This window comes from Aethalodelphis obliquidens, unplaced genomic scaffold, assembly GCF_003676395.1.
Source record: "Aethalodelphis obliquidens isolate GAN/ISIS:26980383/991018 unplaced genomic scaffold, ASM367639v1 scaffold5, whole genome shotgun sequence".
Lineage (NCBI taxonomy): Eukaryota > Metazoa > Chordata > Mammalia > Artiodactyla > Delphinidae > Aethalodelphis > Aethalodelphis obliquidens.
This window is the reverse complement of record NW_020837949.1, coordinates 27,349,328-27,370,640: the sequence shown is the minus strand read 5'-3', so window position 1 is coordinate 27,370,640 and position 21,313 is coordinate 27,349,328. Positions and strand designations below refer to the sequence as shown.

The following is a 21,313-nucleotide window of genomic DNA, read 5'->3' as shown; positions in this document are numbered from 1 at the left end:
TAACCATGTTTATGTGTTGATAGCTATTTTACAAAATTCTACTTTTTCATATTTCTAAATTTTCAAATGTAGACATTATTTACTGATTTCCTAATACGTGCATAAGAATTCAGCTTTCTAACACCTTCCACCATACATAGAATTCAGCTTTCTAACACCTTCCACCATACATATATTTCCTGTCCCCACCCTCCATTCCCTTACACTCACTCATATGTCAACATTTTTGGTTAAATCAATATTTAAAGTTTGCCATTATGATTATATGGATATCGTTCACAACTGAGCCACTTAGTGTACTGTGATTGCTTTCACTTTTTTGTTTTACTTTTTGTTTGTTTGTTTTTCCAGGAAATAATTTCCCTATGCTTTTTTTTTTTTTTTTTTTTTTCCTGTACGTGGGCCTCTCACTGTTGTGGCCTCTCCCGTTGCGGAGCACAGGCTCCGGACGCGCAGGCTCAGCGGCCATGGCTCACGGGCCCAGCCGCTCCGCAGCATGTGGGATCTTCCCGGACCGGGGCATGAACCTGTGTCCCCTGCATTGGCAGGTGGACTCTCAACCACTGCGCCACCAGGGAAGCCCTCCCTACTCTTTTGTTTGCTTAGTTTTCTAAGTATCTATCACTAATTCTCCAGTACACTCTCCAGTAAAAATGGAAAACGCCTCACAAGTAGATAAAAATTTCAGGTAATTGTCCTTTTTCATTTTCCCTAATGGAGGTATCAATTTTGTAGTATTCCCTTTTTCTGCTCCATTGGGACTAGTTGCTCTTTAGATCTACTTTACTGTTATAAAGAGACTTCTCTTCACTAGCATACTGTGGATTCCCTTCATCTCTCTCTGATGTGGGAATCCTTTCTTGCTAACTTCTTTGTGTTGGTGGGCCACAGGACCACATCTTCTGTAGCTTCCTGTTAATTGGTGCATGGGAAGTAAATTTTTTTAGTCTTTGCATGTCTGAAAACCTCTTTCTTTTCTTTTCACATTGCTTTGATATTTAGCTTTTGTAGAATTCTAGACTTGAAAAAATTACCACTCCAAATAATTATTGCTCCACTTCCTGTGGCTTCCAGTTGGGTTCTTTAGAAGCCAGATAATATTCTGATCTTGGATTCATTGTACATAATACAGAAAAATCTGCCACAGTCAAATTAATAGTCAAATGGAAGGGAAAATCCTCCATTTGTGAGATTTCAGTGAGCTGCTGCATGTGTGAATCTGTATGCTCATGACAAAGTAGGATGGACATCAGAAATGCTCTAATTACAAGCAGTATACCCTCAGATCAGAAGTTGACAAAAACATCGCCAGATGTGATAGCCAGATATTATGTATATTATTTGCAGTTCTGACTTACTTTTTTGTTTGTTTTGGGTTTTTATTTTTTATTATTTTATTTTTATTTATTTATTTTTTTGGCCATACCGCGAGGCATGTGGGATCTTAGTTCCCTGACCAGGGATGGAACCTGTGCCCCCTGCAGTGGAAGCGCAGAGTCCCAACCACTGGACCACCAGGGAATTCCCTGGGTTTTGTTTTTTAGATGGAAAAAGACTATTTACCATTTAAATCACATTGGCACAAATTCATCTTTAAATATATTTTAAGAATGGATTTTATCTACACCTGATTAGATACAGCTGGAAAAGATTACACCACATATTGTCCCTTGTCTCTGGAAGCCACTGGGATCATATCAAAATCCTACATGAGGTGGTTTGGTACTGGGTTCTCAGTAGCTCTCTCTGTCCAGAATCTCTAAGTCCTCGGTTCCATGAAATTTCTTGTGTTATTTTTTGGAAGTGGCCTTCTATTTCTATTTTCTTTCTTCTTTTTTTCCCCTTCTCTTTCTGACGCTATTATTGATCAGCTGTTGGATTGATACTCTAATTTTCTTATCGTTTTTTAATAATATTATTTTCTCTTCATCTTTTTGTTCTATTTTCTGGGATAAGTTCAAACTTCAATTTCTAACCCTGCTACTGAATTTTAAAATTCCTGTTGTTCTATTTCTTATTTTCAGTGGCTCTTTCTTATTTTCTATCTAGTCCATTAAAAAAAAATTACATTCTCGTGGGGGGGTGGTGGTGGTAGGATGAATTGGGAGATTGGGATTGACATATATACACCAATATGCATAGAATAGATAACTAATAAGAACCCTCTGTATAAAAAAATTAAATTATATTAAATTAAAAAAAAAGTTTCCAATGCATCCCCTGTGGAAATAAAATAGCCTATGTTCACAGAATTTTTCCAAAAAAAAAAAAAAATTACATTGTTTTACTTTCATGACTTTAATGTTTCTGATATCTCTTTGAAGCATCAATGAAAAATTTTGGAAGTTTTCTTTTACTTTACACATTTTCCTTGTCTTTTTGGTATTCTTTCTCTTTTTGCTTATTTTTTGTTACTGGTTGTTGTATCAGAGGCTTTCCCCACTGTCTGGTAATCCTGGACTACCTATTTATGTTTTAAAGGGAGGCGAAAAAATCACAATTGGAAGCTCTTTGTGTCTAAGTGAAGATTGTTGAGAGGAAGACATTACTATAGGTGACTGATCTGTAAGCCAGTGTCTCAATGACTCGATTTTTTACAGAGTAAATCTAAATTTTCTACCAGGGAGGAGAGAGGGCAGTTGTCTCTCTGTTCAGGGCTGGAGGGAGTGTCTGGAGGCTCACACCTCCTTACAGACTTTTTAAACAATCTTCCATTTTTAGTGCTGGTTTTTTCTCTAGCTTTCAGTTAATCTGCTGCTTCCAATTCCTAAACTCTTCCAGAATCTTGTGGATGCATGTTTGTTTCTTCTTGGCTTTTTTTTTGCAGGCTGTAGATTGAATCTTTTTCTAATTCTTTACTGTACAAAGTCATTGACCCCTCATATATCTTCTTCCATCTTCTAAATTTTATCAGTATCTCTTGTATGTTATTGTTCCTGCCATTTATTCTTTGTCTTTAGAGATTGATACTTTTTTGTTGTGCTATTTCCATTTTAGTGGAGACCTGAGTCAAAGTGTTAAGTCCTCCATATTTAACTTAATAGAAAAATTTTGAGGAATGTGTGAAAATGGGAGAGGAGGAGTTGTTCACTGATAAGATTTTGAAGGTGACTGTCAGTTCGTGAGAGTTCAATCATGTTGAACCAAAATCAAGGGGCATTTAAGAGAGAGGAAATAGAAATGAGGTGAAAGCTTTAAGAGCTGCAATCTCACAGTTCCCGACTAGAAAGGTTATCTAGTTCTAGGCATTCGCCAAACTAATTACAGTTTGGAACAAAATTTTTAAAAAGGAACTGTCTCCAAATCTTTGTAAAACCAGTTTCTAGTGGAATAGTTGTCCACAGCTATAGAAATAGGGTGATTTGGGGTATCCCACAGAAACCTGATTCTTTGTACTAGGATTTTCACAGCAGAGTCCCTCCATGCTTTCCCTCATTCTTCCAGTGAGAGAGCCTAGTGCATCAGACTAAGTCCACACCTTTTCATTTCCTTCAATTTTGCTATTCTAGGGTCTGGCCAATCACTTTGAGTGACAGATATTCTAGGAAGGAGAGATGAACAAATTCACGTCAATGCTAGAATTGCTGATTCTGATTTCCTCACAATTCAAATTAGCAGACACAGGAATAGAAGTTATTTATTCTGAGAAACCTGATCTCATTACTACTGAGCTAGTAGAAAAGTGTATTTGTTTTCTATTTCTATCATTTATATTTGAACAGTCTATGAGGCAAGCCAAATCTAGACCTAAAACGACATTGTAAGGGGCACTCAGAACTGAGACAATTTCTAAGACTTTCACCTATTACTAAATTGCTGAAAACTCAGTATCCAAATATCATACAGAAGAATTGACAATAAAGTCAGAAGTAAAAACCAGTCTTCCCTTAGACTGTCAAGAATAGAACAGAACAGATAGTTATTTGTCTTGAAAAGTATAAAAATATAACTTTTCAGAAACTGAAGGGCTTGACATGATATCTCTCTCACCATCATTTTTACTTTGATGACTGAATAAGGAAATGGAATGTCCATGAGTTTTGAGTGTTTCACAGAAGGCTACTAAGTCCCGAATAATTAGTTAAAGAGGAGAGGATTTTCATGGAATTTCTGGAGAAGATACTTTTCTTCTAGCAACCCTATAATGACTAGGGCAATTTCAAGGGACAGAGGCTTCCCCAGACTTCTACTTTATATCAACTGCATAGATGACAGGCCAAAGAAATAGCCAACTTTATTTCTCATGACGGTTTTGTTTCTTCCTACAATTAGACATAATACAATATTAAACATGGCTATGTGAAATTCTTTCTGGACTTCATTCAATAAGCATGTATTAAGTACCTTTAATGTATTTAATATGATATGTAATAAATAATATAATAAAGTACTGTTGTTTCTCATGCTTCTTTGGCAACATTAGGACCATGATATACTGCAGAGACATCTGAGAGCAACTTAAATTCATCATCAAATAAGGTGAAGGTATAAACAAAAAAAAATATGTACATATGATTTTTATATAACATATTTTTCTTATTAAGCTGGTCTTCTAATATTATTTCATGGATTAAGAATTCTAATTTTCTTTTTTTCTTTTGATATGCTGGGACATCATAAACAATGATGTTTTATGCTTATAAAGATTCTTGAACTCTGAACTTACCTCATCTGTGTGGTACAGTTACTGCATGGCTACTGAAATCTGCATCATTACAATGAAAGGATGAAGTCGAGCATTCCAAAAGCTTGACTGTCTTTGCGTTCTTCTTTTGAACAGTCTAGTTAATTGCTAACTATCTTAGACACAGAGTATTACCTCACAGCCATCTGCCAAGGCAAACCCTCCACCAACAAGAATGGCTATATCCCAGGGCATGAATGACTGGAATTCTTTCCAAGTAATCAGTGGAGAGTAATCAAAAGCAACTGAAAAACAAAAGTCCTACGGTTACACATTGCTTAAAATATGACAATATGACATTGCTTGTTATCCTAAGTAGCCATCTCACAAGAAGTTTTTAATATTCTTGTATTGTTCTTAGATAGGAAACTTGATCTGGACTTTGAGTAATTTCCACCTGGCCTAGGCAGAACATTATATTATAAAAAAAGAAAAAAATCCATAACTTGTAAAAATCCTATTTTATTATAGAATAAATTTAGATAAATAACACTGTCATATATAATACTATTCATTCATTCATTTATTCATTCATTCCACTAACATCTTTGCCTACTATGAGTCACAAGTGCATTGGGCTATACTGTCCTTTGCTATGTGAAATGTCTGTAATACGTCATTGGTTCAACAGCATCAGTAGAACATTATAATTATTATTCACTTATATCTATTTGAATATTTTATTGTTTTTCAAATCATGAGGAGGGTCATGATAGATTCACCAGGATTTCTGTTTAAAATAATTTGAAGTTCAGATTTTAAAATTTATGTATTATTCATGAGACCCTTAAAATGCTCATAAAGCAATAATCATAAGGATTTCTCTTGATATTTGGGTCCTGATAGCTCCATTGATTTGCTTAGAAATACCATAATCCATGAACACATTATGCCCATTTAACATTTGTGTGTAACAGGCAAACTTCTACATGGTGAGGTTTTAAGGTTACTAATAAGTCCCCTTCCTGTCTCCTTATCCCAAACCTAAACCAAACCTACCCTCACTGTTGATGGAAATTTTGCTATTTCCTGCTTGAATTAAAGCCATATATCCTGTCAAAATGCAATCATCTCTGAATGTACCTCTCATCTAAAACTGAATATTTTATGTCTTATTTGGCATTTTAAAACCTAGTGTGAATGAGTTTATCAGGGAGAAGAGGAGCTGCAGAATGAGAAGGGAGAGGATGGTGGGTAGGGCAAGGCTCTTTCTGAGAAGGGGACTCAGATGTGGGAGCCAGAGGAGTTAAGCCAAGCATAGCACTTGCCACTGCAAGGCCTTAGGGCTTTGACTGCAATGGTCAGAGTCCTCAGGGTCTCACAGGAATCATTGCTCTATATTACAACACCTCCTTATAACACATTTGAGATATTCTAGTCTCAAGTGAAGAACAAAAGGCATGTATTTCTACACTATACTGTTTACATATATCATGTCCTGGAAATGTGACCCATTAGTCATTTATCTATTCTGACTCAAGGAGGCAGGTGGGCCAACCCAACTGCATGACTCCCAGTTCCGTCCCAGCAGATAAATAAAAAATAAAATAAATAAATAAATAGATAAATAGATAAAGGATGAATGAAAAACCTACAACTCTGCTAGGCCATTTCCAAACAATTTTAAACCATTTTCCCATATTGACAACATATGAATCTGACTACCCAAAATACTCTGTGCTAGTATAAAGCACAGGCATGGATGGATCCTATGTTTAAGAAGTGTGTGTGTGTTGGGGACAGGATGGGTATACGCACATAAACACACACACTTTCTTGTCTGTGTGTTATAAAGACAATGAACGCTCCCACTGAATGTGGTTTCTTTCAACTGTGGCACTAGGTTGTGGCTAAGTGTGGGGTTGATTTGCATTTTCTCCAAGGCTACTTATGAGGCTGTAAATACTCTTCCCGTTGAAACTCCTCACCTTTTTAGATCCTCAGTATTTATTACCAAGGGCTCATCTTGAAGTATGACTTCCAAGTTCCTTTTCCTACGTTTGCCAATAGTAAGATTAATTCCGATTATGACCAGGGAAGTGGGTACATGGCAGACCAAATCCAAATAGTATCACCCAGAGCAGAATCCTACATAACCATGGTGCATAAGGAAATCTACGTCTAGCTTCTGCAAAGTAAGATAATCCTTCGTATAAGGAGAGGATGTGTGCTGTCTGAATAGGGGTTGCAGTGTATAAACAGGAGATGTAAGCCAGGGGCTGTGTCCATGTCCATTCCTTCTGTTCTACGTGTTAACTGAAACCAAGGGAATTTTGTATTTTTGCTCTTCTGTCAAATTCATTCAGAATTATAAATAATACTCAACCAGTTTCTCCTGTAGGTATAGTTTTGGTCAATCTCTTAGCTGGGATAAGAAAGAACAGGAGTCCTACAAGTAAGGCAACAGTTGAATCTGTAGCAAAACCAGGGTACCTGAAAAAAAGACATGTGTGTGCATTAAAAAATGCCATCAAGAATTTGTATGAACTAAGCACCAACTGATTATGCTGATAGCGTACAAGTAGAAGTGGTGGTATTGGTAATTTATTCTGGGTAATCTGCTCTAAAGTCTGTAATTCCCAACTAAATATGTAACTTAGTGGGACTGAAAAATCTCAGATCATATCCCCATTGTTTTCATATATATCTCCTTATTTTCAAAACCACGTATACATATGTTGATATACTAGGCCAAGAGTTCACTTCTAGGTAAAGCTGACAGATCTGGTAAATAACTTCTTTGCATTATTCCTTTAATTTTATTGGCAAAGCATTGAGGTTGAAACAATAGGCCAAATCCTGTATAACTGATTTATAAAAGGCTACTATTGAATTGTGGCACGGCATGGATGTTTTGAGTGTCCTTTAAAACTCTTCTGTAAATTGTGAAAAGGAATTGATCTGTTTTTCTAAGATATAACGTCTGCTTCTGTGTTTATAGGCCCTGGCCATATCATACAAATGAAATCACCCATTTAATGCTTTGCACCCTGTGAAACTCAGTCAAGGATATTAATTATTAGAATGGCTTTGAGGTACTCATAAATGATCACTGAACAAATTAAGAGTTATTCAGAAACAGATGGGGTCTTAGAATCACCAGGCCATTCCAGCAAGTAGAACAGGTTCCCAGAAGCCCCAACAGTTAAGAAGTACCTGGAGACCAGATATGAATGAAACAGGCATAAATAATTAGAAGTCAGTTTAGAAGTTAGCGTATTAACTAGTGAATCTTCGTAGTCTGAAAAGAAGTATGTACACCCTAAAAATTATTTTGCTACCTTGTAACTCAGCAGTGCATACATAGTATAGAGGCTCTTTATTCCTGTAATTTATTTGAACAATTTACATAATCAAGGAAATGCATTATTTTATTCAATCTGACAATTTTATAAAGCAGTCTGTTTTCCCCAAATACAGATTTTCTTTATTTCATTGTGGAGTAAAAAGCTGCCTTGGTGTAATTTATTCAACAAACTTAACCCATATTTATTATTTTACTGTTCCTTATTTCTCTTATTTCAGTTATAATTTTGGTTGAATTTTTGCCAAATTAGGTCAGGCATCATGTAATCTGATTTTGCTTTATATGAAAAGACATATTGAATTCCTTCCAGGTTCAAACAGATGGAATGAAAACATGAGGTGGTAGCTATAAATCTAGATTTATCATTCTAGCTTTGGAAACTCTAAATGCCTAAAACCTCTACATTACAAATGTATTCTACAGAATATATACTTTAAATAAAATCAAGCCATAAGTACAGAAATAACTGCTTTTTAAAAGACTTTTAAAACTACTATCATTTTATTTATTATTAGTTTATTTTATTTTGGTTTATTATGAACTAAGGTTGTCTCAGTATTACAAAATATTAAGCTTATGCAAATTTTATTTGCCTTGGCAATTTATACATCTAATTGCCAATTAGATGTATATCTTCAAATCCCTTCCTCTTTCAAAGCTTTGTTTCTTTTCTTATTGTTTTCTCTCAGAATTCTAGATATCATGAGCACCTCCCCAAAGCAAGTACGCCTTGTTTTCCTGCTACAAAAAAAACCATCTCCTGAATTACATTTTCCTCCCATAAGGAGTAGAAATTAGAAGCTGATTATATTGAATTTCCTCTTGGGATTTCTGCCTGGTTTTTATTACCCATTGCCTGATTTCATTTGGTTTTTACATACTGGTGTTTAGAGAAGACCCTCCCTCTCTAGAATAATAGGAGTGGGATTTTTAAAAGGAGGAAGAATTATTTTTTCTGTTGGTCTAGGTCCTATTCCCAAACTATGAAGTTCGAATGAAACTATTAAATAATAGTTTGCTTTGAATAGCTTGCTTTGAATGATTGGATACTACCTTTTGTTTTGACTTCTTGGGATGAAACGTTTTTGTCCTAATGGAAATAAAAAGTTTATAAAGCTGCAGCTGATCCTTTGAAACATGTACCACACTGCATTGCTGCACTTGTGTGCTCACTAGGAATTGGGACGCCGACTTGGCAGCTTTAAAAAAATGTTGGCAATGCCTACATAAGCAGAAGGCTCCGATGCAAGAATTTCTTCATTCCATGTGGGCAGAATAGATCTGACTCAAATGTTTTTGGTTTCTACCCCCACTACATGGATTTTTGCTGGGGGATGTGAGACAGGAAGTTCAAATCAGAGATCTGCTGAATTTAGGATCCAGAGGACTTCAGTGAAAGACAGATTTGGGAATGCGAATCTCAAAACCAAAGTATTTATATTGACATGTAGGATGGTCCTTAATTTAGAAAATTATGCTACAATCTTCCCCCTCACTTCACATGACTCAGCAATGTCTGCTGGGATATTAGACACTGAGAGATAAAATTAACTCTGACCCAGCTTCTAACATTAGTTTGTAAACTCAGTCTTATTGCTTACTCAGGATTTCCTTATTTATAAAATAGGGGCAGGATGGATTTATAGCGACTAACACAAAAATGGACATCAATAGAGGAAAAGACAAAATATGAACCAAATAAATAACCCTCCATAGAAATAAAAAAAATAAGCCAGCAAAAATCACAGAATATGAATTCATATCAGGTTACTAAGAAGCACTGAGTGGCATTGAGTTCACATAATAAACAATTATACTGCACTTCCTGTGGGGAGAAGCGCAGCACTATTCTAATTAGCGCCATTTTACAGGTGGAGAAACTGAGAGGTAAGTGACTTGCCCAAAGTAAGTGGAAGAGCCAGGAATGGAACCCAAGCAGTGTGGCTCCAAGGTCTATACTCCTGACCATTTTAAAACATGGCTTTCCTGCAATCATATTTCTAATTTTGTAAAGATGAAAATAGCCTTGTCTGAAGGAGACTTATCTTTAGTTACAGGGTAGTTTGGTTACCTTGTTTGCTGCCTTACCCTAGATTTCATTCCTTATCTTTTTTTTTTTCCTGAAAAGATAAGAATTAAATCTTTTCGATGGAAAAGAAGAAAAAAATCTTATACAGTTTTTCAGAGTTATAGGAAACACTTAGGAGAAAAGCTGAGTATAAAACAGGAAGTGTTGACAAACATAACATGTAATGCTTACTCTGAAAAAAGCACGGACCAACCAGACACAAACCCAGGATCTCGGGTGAACCATAGCAGGGCCATTACAATGAAGAGGACTAAGGTCACAATTTCTTGATACCTGTGGGAAGATTCCAATCCTTTCATTTATTTTTCTCAGTCAGGACATTTGTAGAAACTCCCTGAACTATTGTCAGAAGTAGTCTTAGCAGAACACTAAGCACTGTCAAAACTTGATGTATCAAGTATTTAAGAGAATCTGCAGTTTGAAAGGGGCTTTAGTCCTCTGTGGGCCTTTCAGCTTCTTGTCCTTCCACCTGGTAAGTTTTAGTTAGACAAGGTATGTATTTTATCATGTTGAGTTATAGTCACAAAGGTTAGAACATTCAGGGCCCTTATCAAGTGTAATAAATACACTAAGACAATTGTGCACATATTTGCCTTTAAACAGATACTTGCAGTATAAGCAGCATCTCTCTGTGTGTTTGCTTGCTTGCTTGTGTGTGTGTGTGTGTGTGTGTGTGTGTAACTTACTTTATTGGTCCAAGTTTTTGGTATTCTTGTTTAATAACCTCAGCACAAGCTTTTTGTTTGGCTGTTGCGGTTTTGCCACACTGTGCCATCTCCTTAAAGCTGAAAAGAATAATTAAGCCTGTTAAGCAAAGAATTCTCCCTTTATAGAAGATACTTGTGTCAAAGCGTCAGAAAATACAAATCTCCCTGCTAATAATAAAAAGCTGTGCTTTTTGCCTATACCCCTATCTCCTTCTTTGAATTTCTTCTCCCCTTTTTTCTGTTTTTCCCTGGTTTGCTTAATTTTCATTCCATATCTCCCATGACATCATCCACTGATCTCTTCCAAGTCCTTTTGCACCACTGGAATTTTGCCATGTACCACTCATCTCTAATTTAATACTTCATTATATACCTCATTGTTATATATTTTAATATATTTCTTAAGTATCTTTATTGTTAATTTTCGCACATGTATAAGTTTTATCTCACTAGTGAGGAAACAAATTATTAGAGGGCAGGGGCAGTATCATGGATTTTTTTTTGGCCCAGTTATCTCTAAACACTGACATACATGGTAAATACTTGATTCATTCACTCAGTACCTCTGTCAAATTTATGAGATAGTTGGTTGCTAGATCCATCAATTTTCACAAAATATGCTAAACTCCAGTTATACACTAGGGCATAGAAGTCACATACACTGAAGATGAACAGAGTGCAAACTAGGTCTGTTCTCAGAACTAAAACCGATTCTATTAGTTGTTTTTTTTTTTGAGTTTGTTTACTCCTTATATCCTAATAGCATCAACCAGATAATTTTCCAATTTACTTCTAATAGTAACTGTCAGTCTCTATTTCTTTTAGCTGCTTGTTTTAGTGACCCCTTTCTCCTGTGACTAATTTACCTATCCTGAAGTCCAGGGTCTTCAAAACCTTGAACATTCTTTTGTGAAGTGCTGCTCTAAACCTTGATTTAAAAAAAAAAAAAAAAACCCTCCAGAGGAAGAAACAAATGGGAAAATGGCCAGATTCTTATGGATTATCTCTTGGAATGTCTATGAGAAGCTCAGTTAGATTATATGTTGGTATAGAAAGGACTTCTGGGTATATATCTAAAGACATTGACATCTAGATCTTGAAGAGATATCTGCATTCAAATATATCCATTGCAGCATTATTCACAACAGCCAAAATATGGAAACAACTCAAATATCCATGGATGGACAAACGGATAAAGAAAAAGTGGTGGTATATACATACAATGGAATATTATTTACTTATAAAAAGGAATAAAGCACTGATACATGCCACAATATGGATGGACCTGGAAGACATGATGCTGAATGGAATAAGTCAGACACAGAAAAACAAATACTGCATGATCTCACTTATATGTGGAATCTAAAACAGTTAAACACATAGAAGTAGAGAGTAAAATGGTGATTGCCAGGGGCTAGGGTAAGGGGAAAATGGGGAGGTGTTGGCCAAAGTTTCAGTTATGCAAAATAAGTAAGTTCTGGAGATCTCTGTACAAAATAAAGCCTATGAAGAACAATACTGTATTATATACTTAAAAATTTGCTAAGAGCGTAGATCTTATATGAAGGGCGTTTACTACAAAAGGAAAAATGAAAAAAAACCCAAAAAGCAAAGGAGGTGGGAGGAAACTTTTGGAAGTGATGGATGAGTTTATGTCATTTATATTGATGATGGTTTCATGGGTGTATATTTATCTCCAAACACAGTAAGTTTTGTGTACATTTAATATCTACAGCTCTTTGTATGTCAGTCATACCTCAATAAAGCAGTTTTTTAAAAAAAGAAATCAGGGACATTTTCTTCTGTAAAATTGCTGGTAAACATTGATATTTTGGGGAGGGCAACTATCACACAAAGACACATTTCATTTATTTATTTTTCTGTAACTCTGCTACTCAGATTTGTTTGGACTATTACTCCCTGTGAAGGATCAGAGTTTCCTTAATTCGTAAGTCATCTATCCTACATATTCATAATGACCCTCATGCACACACAACCCCCAGGGAACATGATTGGTTGTTGTGTTTAAGATCAATGAGGTAATACTTAATTTTTATAGCCTCAATTCGATTATGACTAGTGCCAGTCTCGAAGTTTTTCCCTTTGTCACAATATAAATCCTACCATTAAAAAAGAAACTGATCCGTGGACTGCCTTGAGAACCATCTGTAGAATTAAAAAGTAGAGTTAAAGGAAAAGATGAGTCTCCTTAGAAACTGTTTTCTACCCAGTAGACTGCATATGTATTTTGTCACTTTGGTTGGGGATAATCAATAGTTAAGTCAAAAGCCATACTGGCTTTGCTACAAATGAAGGTTAATGCCTTCACAAAGGAGCTGATGAAGCGTATGACAATGCATCAACCTCTCCTTTTAAATAACTTCCGTGGCACTGATAGATGAGCTTCACTTCCCGAGTGGGTTGGGGTCATTTATGATGGGTGAGTTAACTGTGTTAACAGCCAACATGCTAATCAGAATGTATGGTGGCCTGCCAGGGGAGGGGCTAATAATTTCTGTTTCTCAATCTAAAACCTCTGGAGGTGAACACCCTGGCAGACTGAAAAGGACACTGAAGAATTAGCTGGAGCATGAAACTGTGCCATGTCTAACCAACAGTGGACCACAAGGGGAGAGTTTCAACATGCTACTGATCATGATTTATGGACTTGGCCTAATATATGCACTTCACAGGATGTTTTTCCTCATAGAGAAACACATTTCAGTACATCTGCCCTTTATCTTCTTGATTTCTCCTTTTTAAGCGGTGGGCGACTTCAGAATAATGACAAGTGTTGCATACTTATTTTATAAAGTCATTATATGCAGCAAAAAAAGAACAAAACAGCTGTGGGTCTGAGACCGGATGCTTTCTCTGTTGGTTTGGGATTCCTGTCCCCTGCATTCTGCTTTGCCACCTGTACGATTGAATCGACCCCCAAAGGCTTGGATTTCCAGGAAAGGGCATTTAGTATGCAGCTAGCCTCTCCCCACTAATGCCCACCTGCTGAAGGCGGTGACATTCCACTCATTTGCTTCAGCAGGAGGACAACCTCACACTGCTCCCACAATCTGGACAAATAGATTTTTCAAAAACTCATCAGTACCATCTCCCCACTACTAACAAAATTGTGGCAGTTCTGGAGAAAAACCAGGAAGAGGAATGGAGAGAAAAGAATATCAGTCCTTACATGACTAAGCTTGGAAAATCTGGGCACAGGCATGGGGGGGAATACGACCTGATTGCAGTATTTTGCTGTTCAAAGGAAGTACAAAAAGCTGACTTCAGTCTCCCCTGCTTGGTGGATAACACGTTTTTTCATTCATAGGTCCTTGAAATTATTTAAATAAAACCCTATGAAAATGAAGTTGAATTTTTGGGGGGTTTTTTTAGGAAAAAGAATACTCAAGGTTTGATATACAGCCCTTTCTCCTTTCTTTTGGAGTATTGTTATATATGGTGAATCTATGATGCAGCATTTTAGATTTTGCTGTGGGGCCCTGTATAATTTTAAGTGTTGGCTATCATTTAAGTCATGTAACTCATTGGGACTTATGAACCACCAACTTCAGTCCCAGCCAAAGAAACACTTGCAAATTCTCCTTGAATGCATATATTTGACATTTTCCAGCTCTTGATTGATCCGTGTTTCCTACCTTGACTTCTCTGTATTCAACTGGGGCCCATCCGTGTTAGAATTACAGCATTGAAAGTGATCTTGCTGATCTTCCAGTTAAATTCTATGGTATTTAGTTGAAGATACTGAGACTGAGAATGGATCAGGACTTGCAAAGATTACTCATCTGCCTCGTGAGCAGCCACAACTTTGTCCCTGGCCTCCCAGTTCCCAATCCAATATTCTTTCGTTTTTCAAGGGCAAATCAATGTTGGTACTAGGATGAAGCAGGAAGCCCTGCATATTACAGTTTAAAGTAACTTGATAACCTGAGGAAATCCCCACATTAAACCAAGAGGAGGGACAAAACGTCTTAAAGTAACACTTTAACAGGTTGGACTGGGTCCTCACCATAATGAGCTTCTCATGTCCTTCTGGTCTATTAATGTCTTAATGGGTTGGGATCAAAGGAGACCAAGATGGAATTTCTGTCTACAAACTCTCTTCCACAGTCAACATGGTTAGGTGATATTCTAGAGGGTCCTTAATGTATGTATGTGTTCATACGTGTCAGTTTTGTGGATAAGAGAAATGCAGAAATGCAGCACTCGTGAAATAGGTGTAGAAGCCCTGAATGAGGGGCTGAGAACATGGAACCCAGACACCTTTATTTATCTGATTAACGTGGAATATGTACTCACTTGAATCCTAAGAAAAGCCACTGAAGCCAAATCCATGACAAGAGGAGAATAATAATAGCAGCCGGGAAGGACATCAGAAACCATGATCCAAAGTTGATGCAATGACAATCAGGGTAGCGCCTGTGTGAAAATATGGAAACGTGTTCACAAGGAGTACAAGGAGTACAAGAGGAATCCTTTCTGATGGTCAGTGGGAAGCAGCACTTCCCGTCTTTCCTGTGCCACCAGCCAAGAAGGAAGATGTGGGAGGTATTCACCATTAAATACAGAAGTTAGTTTTACTCCTCACCTCTTGAGTCTGTAACTGCATAATTATTGCTGCTTCCCACAAAAACAAGAGTGGGCATGTTATAACTTTTGCTCCCTTTATTCAATCTATAAGGAAGTGTTTGTGAAGGAACCTACCACGGTACCTGCTACTCATGGAAATGCACAAGAAATGGGTATGCATGGGTGTGTGCGTTTTGTTATTCGTACTCAAATCGTCAGTATATGAGTGAGGAAAGACAAATAAGCAGACTTGGGAACAGATGAGAATTGAATTAACAAAACTGAATGTGTCCATTACCATTTCGTCTTGGGAGCTGACATCCCAGACTCGGAAGGGACTCAGACCCCACCCGGGTTCTCTCAAAGCTGTTTCCCTCTCTGTTTCTTCTGCCCCAGAGCAACTGCAACCATCTTACCGACATATTCTAGCCCTTTCTTCCTAGAATTAGACAGTGCTTTGGGGCTCAGTCAAACAGAATAAATCAGATAAAAATAATTAAAAGTCCTGTGGAAAACATCAACTTTTCCCTTTCTCTCTCCTAGTTATTTTCAGCTTTTTAGCTCACATAATAAGAAGAAGACAGTAGCAACAAAAAAAGTTCAGGTACAAGCACAGTTTCTTTCATAACCTCACATTCATTGTTTCAAAATGTAGTCTAAATTTCATATAGTTATCTATTTTATGACTGTGTGGGAAAAAAAAGAAAATTTGAGAAACAGTTGTCTTTAAATTTTCTTCATGAAGCAGTGACACAGAGTCAGAAATTGGAAAAGTACAGAATATAATACAGAAGTAATAAAAACAGTTAACATTTTTTAAAATTATTTTTGAAATCACAAAATATAGAGAACTTTATAGAAATTACAGATTTTCAATATATATTTTTTCTATTTAAATCGTACCACTTAAAATTTAAGTGTATTTTGCCACTTAAAAAAGATCATGTAAATAAATGAGAAGATTCATGCTACATGCCTCAACATAAGCCAAATTTATTTATTTTAGAGCACTCCTTCTATTTTAGAATGGTTCCTAACAAATGCAAAGGCTGTTTTTAAAAAAACACAATTAAGCTTTCAAACCTGCAGATTTCTAATGTTGTCTACAATTTCTTTGAGCTGATCTCCCTGGGTCCTAGAGTTATTGGCAACTTGAGGATGATTCCATCTACTTTGAAGAGATCCTAGGATTAGCTTATATATTTATGCCATTAGAAAGTGACAAATGATAAGTAAAAATTGCTATAGAATACAGAGAATTGATGAATGGAAAAAAATGCTTTACCATGTCCATGAGGTTTTACTGAGAATTGCCTGCTTAAAAATAAATGTTGTTTTCAGTTGGAAAATAAAATAAGTGGGAAAAGGCTTAAGCTTTTCTCCCATCTGTTAGACTTGGATTACAGGTCAGTGGTCTATGTTATTTTGTTCAGCCTGAAGACATTGAGAAATGCTGCTTGGATTAGGTTCAAAACAATGCCCCAAACCCAATTTCATTTTTCACCATCTGTAGCTCATACCTAGAAATCAGGCTGCATTGTTCTCCCCACCCACTGCAGAGAGTCCTGTGAGATTTGACCGGAGAGGAGCTTTTCAAAATTTTTGCCTGGAGGGATAGGTCATTTAGAAAAATGAAAGCTTAAAAAAGCTGAACTCTGGGGGTTGTTTTGTTTGTTTTGTCTTTGTTTTTTAACTCAGTAGTAAGAAAGTAAACACCATGCAGGTGTAAATATTTTGAATGAAAGTGGAATGAGTGGCATACTCGGGGTTAGTTTCACTGTGGTAGTTCTTTTCCCACTTCCTCATATCCTGTAAGTGAAGGGACTGCAAGTACCTGCCTAAAGCAGATACAGATTTCTTCTATCATAAACTATGTTAAGTACATTTAATTCTAATAGAATCATTTTCTTTCACCCAACACTGTGTTTTGGGTGTCTACCATGTGCCGGATAGTCTCCTAGTTTTGGGGATGTAGTAGCGAATTAGATGGACATAGTCCAGGCTCTCACAGTTTATATTAAATGAAGAACACAGGCAATAAACAAACAGGTAAGCATATAATGAATCAGAAAATAAAACAGAATAATATGATAAAAAGTTATTAGGTGGAGGGAGAAATTTTACATAGTGTGACCAACAAAAGAGATAGTTGAGATGAGATCTAAATGGCAAGAAGGAGCCAGTCATGTAGATAACTGGGAAATAGCATTCCAGACAGAGGAAGTAGCAAGTACAAAGGCCCTGGGGTAGGAATGAGTTTGGAAGACCAGTGTGGCTGTGGGTAGTGAGCTAAGTTTACAGTCACATGAAATAAAGTCCAAGGAGTAGCCAATAGGGGTCAGATCATATATAACCTTGTAGGCCATCAGAAGGAATTTGGATTTTAATACTAATGCAGTTAGGAGTAATTGGAACATAGTAAGTAAGCTAGGGACATGATCTAATTTAAAATCTATGTAAATTTATGAATTTCATAAAACATGTTAGTTAGCTGGATTGTCAAGATTGACCGTAACAAGAGTGGAAGTCAAGTGTGGTAGGCAGAGTTCCAAGATGAACCCCAAGAATCCTGCCCCTGGTATATATGCTTAGTATATTCCTTTCTCCTTCTGTGTGGACAGAACTTGTAAATAGGGCAAGATTTTATTCCTGGGATTATGTTCTTTTATGGCTAAAGTGAAAGGATTTTGCAGAGGTTCCCACAAATGGACTCTGAGTTAATCAAAAGGGAGATTATCTTGGGTGGGCCTGACTTACTCAAGGGAGCCCTTAAAAAAGAGATTTTCCTGCTGGCCTAAAGAAGTGAGCTTCCATGTTGCCGAAGGAAGGGGTCACACGGCAAGGATCTGGGGGTAGCCTCTAGTTGCTGAGAGTGACCTTACGCCAATAGTCAGCTATAAAATGGGCACCTCAGTAATTCAAACAGCGAATTGAATTCTCTCAACAGCCTGAATGAAGACCCTGAGCTTCTGTGGAGGTTGCAGGCCCAGCTGACACCTTGATTTCAGCTCAGCAAAGGACCTGGCTAAACTCTGCCTAGATGCCTGACCCACAGAAATTACGAGGTAATAAATTCATGCTGTTTTTCTTTTCTTACTTATTTAAAAATTTGTATTTTTCAGCTTTTAAAAACAGTGGAGTTGAGTAGATTTTAGCTTAATTTACATGAGTAGCAGTGAAGATGAAGAGAAGGCAATAAATTTTACAAATGTTTGGCATAAAATGTACGAAATTGGGAAAAGGTGCTATTCATTGAAATGAAGTCTTTGGGAAGAACAGGTTGGCAGAAGGAATGATGGATTAGGAAGCTGCTGTGGGCATGTTAATGTGAGATGTCCCTTAGTTTCCCAAGTGGCCATGGTGGATAGGCAGTTAGACAAATGAGTCTGGAATTGAGAGGGCAGGTTAGAGATGTAAAATTGGTGGTTACCCACATACAGGTGGATTTATAAACCATGGAAATGGGTGTGATAATTTCGGAAGTAAATGGAGGTGAGCAGAAGAGGAAATGCACCTGGGGCTCCCTATGTCTTAGAGGAATGAGCTAAGCGCATTTAATTCTAACAAAAATCCTGTGGGCAAAGCATTATATTTTCATTTTACACCGAAAACACTGAGTCTCAGAAGGTTAAGTGGATCGCTCAAGGTCACAGAATGCAGTCAAGCTGGATATTTACACCCAGGACGAATGTTGAAAACACAACCTCTCTTCATTAAAGCCTAGTGTCCTCAATACCAGCTCCCAGGTGAAAAGAGAAAATTCCATATATATTGCAAAACATCCATAAGCTAGAGTACAAACTTGATGTTTTAAGGACATTTTCGAACACCATATAGGAGTGATGGCGCCATAGGAGAGACATGCTTTGACCTAAAGCATGTATGCGCGTCAGTGTTGATATTTAGGAAGATGGTGTTCTTATGCCCACGTACAAGATCACAAATCATACTAACGAAATACACAGTACTGGTCTTAAAAGAATGGGTGCGGTTGTGGACGTTTACAGCCTTGAAACAGATTTTGGCCATTAAGAGTGCGATCAGCTGGTATCCACGCTGATTATAGTCCTTTTGATTAATGACTGTTTTGATGATTTCTGAGTCAAAGTCACTTTTCAGTTTTGTATTTATGTACTTCCAGAGGTTTCTTTTGAAATATTAATTACTCGTTACTCATGAGCCAGGCTTAGATTTCTAATAGCAATGGCAAAAGTAGAAGCGGCAGCAACAAAAAATGGTTAGGGTTATTGACAATTTCCTACCTGCCAGGCCCTCTGCTAAGGGCCACGGATGCACTATGCCATTTCATCCTCATAATAATGTTATAAGTTCTAGTTTTGCCTCCATTTTACAGATGGAGAAACTGATGTTTGCAGAAGTTAAGCTAATACATGGCAAGACTGAAATCTGAACCAATGTCTAAGTCCAAACTCTGCAGTATCCAAATTTCTTCTCTATTATTTGCCAGAGAAATTCTTTCTTAGAAACACACATTGCTCTTTTCTGCAGGGGGGAATCATAGTAAGTTTTGAAAGTGGCTGTTGCTAGGTAACTGGTTAGCCTTCTTCCTCTGTGATTATTCAAGAACGGGGGTTAGGGAAGCGGGCTTTGAATTTAGGGTGCCTATAAACACATTTCTTTTACCATTTCTACGTTTGTGAAGCTATAATAGTTATTATTTAACGTAGAATTAGTGACTGTGCTAACCATTGATAATTCAGCTTCCTTCCAAGCTGTTTTGTATACCCACATATTTCACTGCTGACACCTACAAGCTGAATAATATACTTTGATAATCAGCAAACTACAAAATTTTACTTGTGATATCTTCCATTCTTAATCTGATAGATTTGCCTTTTATGTTATTAATAGCTGTTGCATTTGTTAAGTGATATTGATGCATCAAAACTCCTCTGTTACGAAAGCAGTAACTGTCCCTAATAATATTTCCCTTAATAACTTTATTTTAATGTCAAAAGATTATTCAGTTACTTAGATGATTCCCAGGAACAGTCAGCACTTCATTTATGTCTTGGTACAGTTCAATGCAACCAACGTTTATTGATCACCTACCTGTGCCCCTTGTGGGCTAAAAGATGAAGAAGACAATAATTCATGAAGGCTTTAGAAGTTTGCAATCAGGGGTGGTAGTTGTGCATAACACAACTTTTGTGGGTAAGACAAATTTATAGAAATGTGAGTATAGTTTATGATAAGAGGAGATGGGAATGGAAGTTCTGGAGTAACCGAACAGAGTTTCAAATGATACAGCATCCACACAAGGAGAGAAAGAAATTGGCAGAATTGGCAGGTCTTTCAAGAACCAGAGTAGAAAGAAATGGGTTACTTACAGGGTGAGATTTATTAACAATAGTGTTAGGAAAGGAGGAGATTGGGTGATGACTAGAAGAGTCTATCAGTGGAGCAGAAGGGTCAGGTAGAGAGCATTGAGCAAGCAGGATTTCCCTAATGAGAAGACGAAACAAAGAATATTTCCAGAATGCCCTATTCCAAGGATTAGTCATAACTAATGGTGAATTAATCACAAGGCAGTCAGAATTCGGGTGTCACAGGTACTAGATTCAAAGATTAAGAACACAAGAAGTTTCCTACCTTCTGGCTGAGTTAGAGAATTGGCTTAGTCTTCTCAGTATTGTTCTGAAAATCACTTTCTAAGCTGTACATCAGCTTATGACGATGAGGGAGTGGTTCAGTCAAACTAGCCACATTCCCAGCTTTGCAACTCTTTTAAATAATACTTGTTATGTGTGCAGGTTTATATTTTATAAAAAGAAAATGCAACGCATGAATGCAAATACCCATGCAGTCTTTACTTGTCGCTGTCAGCAAACTTGCTTTTTCAAGACTTTTGCCAACATGGCCCCCTCACAGATGGTCAGAGAGGCAATGAGGCTGCAGAGTGAAAAGGGCAATGGGAC

At 37.0% G+C, this 21,313-nt stretch overlaps 1 protein-coding gene across 1 annotated transcript in view; it reads right to left on the bottom strand.

Moving 5' to 3' along the window:
- SLC13A1 (solute carrier family 13 member 1) overlaps window positions 1-21,313 on the bottom strand; it is a 76,656-nt gene that overhangs the window by 4,715 nt on the left and 50,628 nt on the right. Inside the window, exons 8-12 of the mRNA XM_027102064.1 lie at window positions 15,105-15,224; window positions 10,767-10,865; window positions 10,252-10,353; window positions 7,011-7,117; window positions 4,820-4,929 (exon numbers count right to left, since the gene is read on the bottom strand). Of these exons, the coding sequence (XP_026957865.1) occupies window positions 4,820-4,929; window positions 7,011-7,117; window positions 10,252-10,353; window positions 10,767-10,865; window positions 15,105-15,224 (538 nt within the window). The remainder of the gene's footprint in view (window positions 1-4,819; window positions 4,930-7,010; window positions 7,118-10,251; window positions 10,354-10,766; window positions 10,866-15,104; window positions 15,225-21,313) is intronic.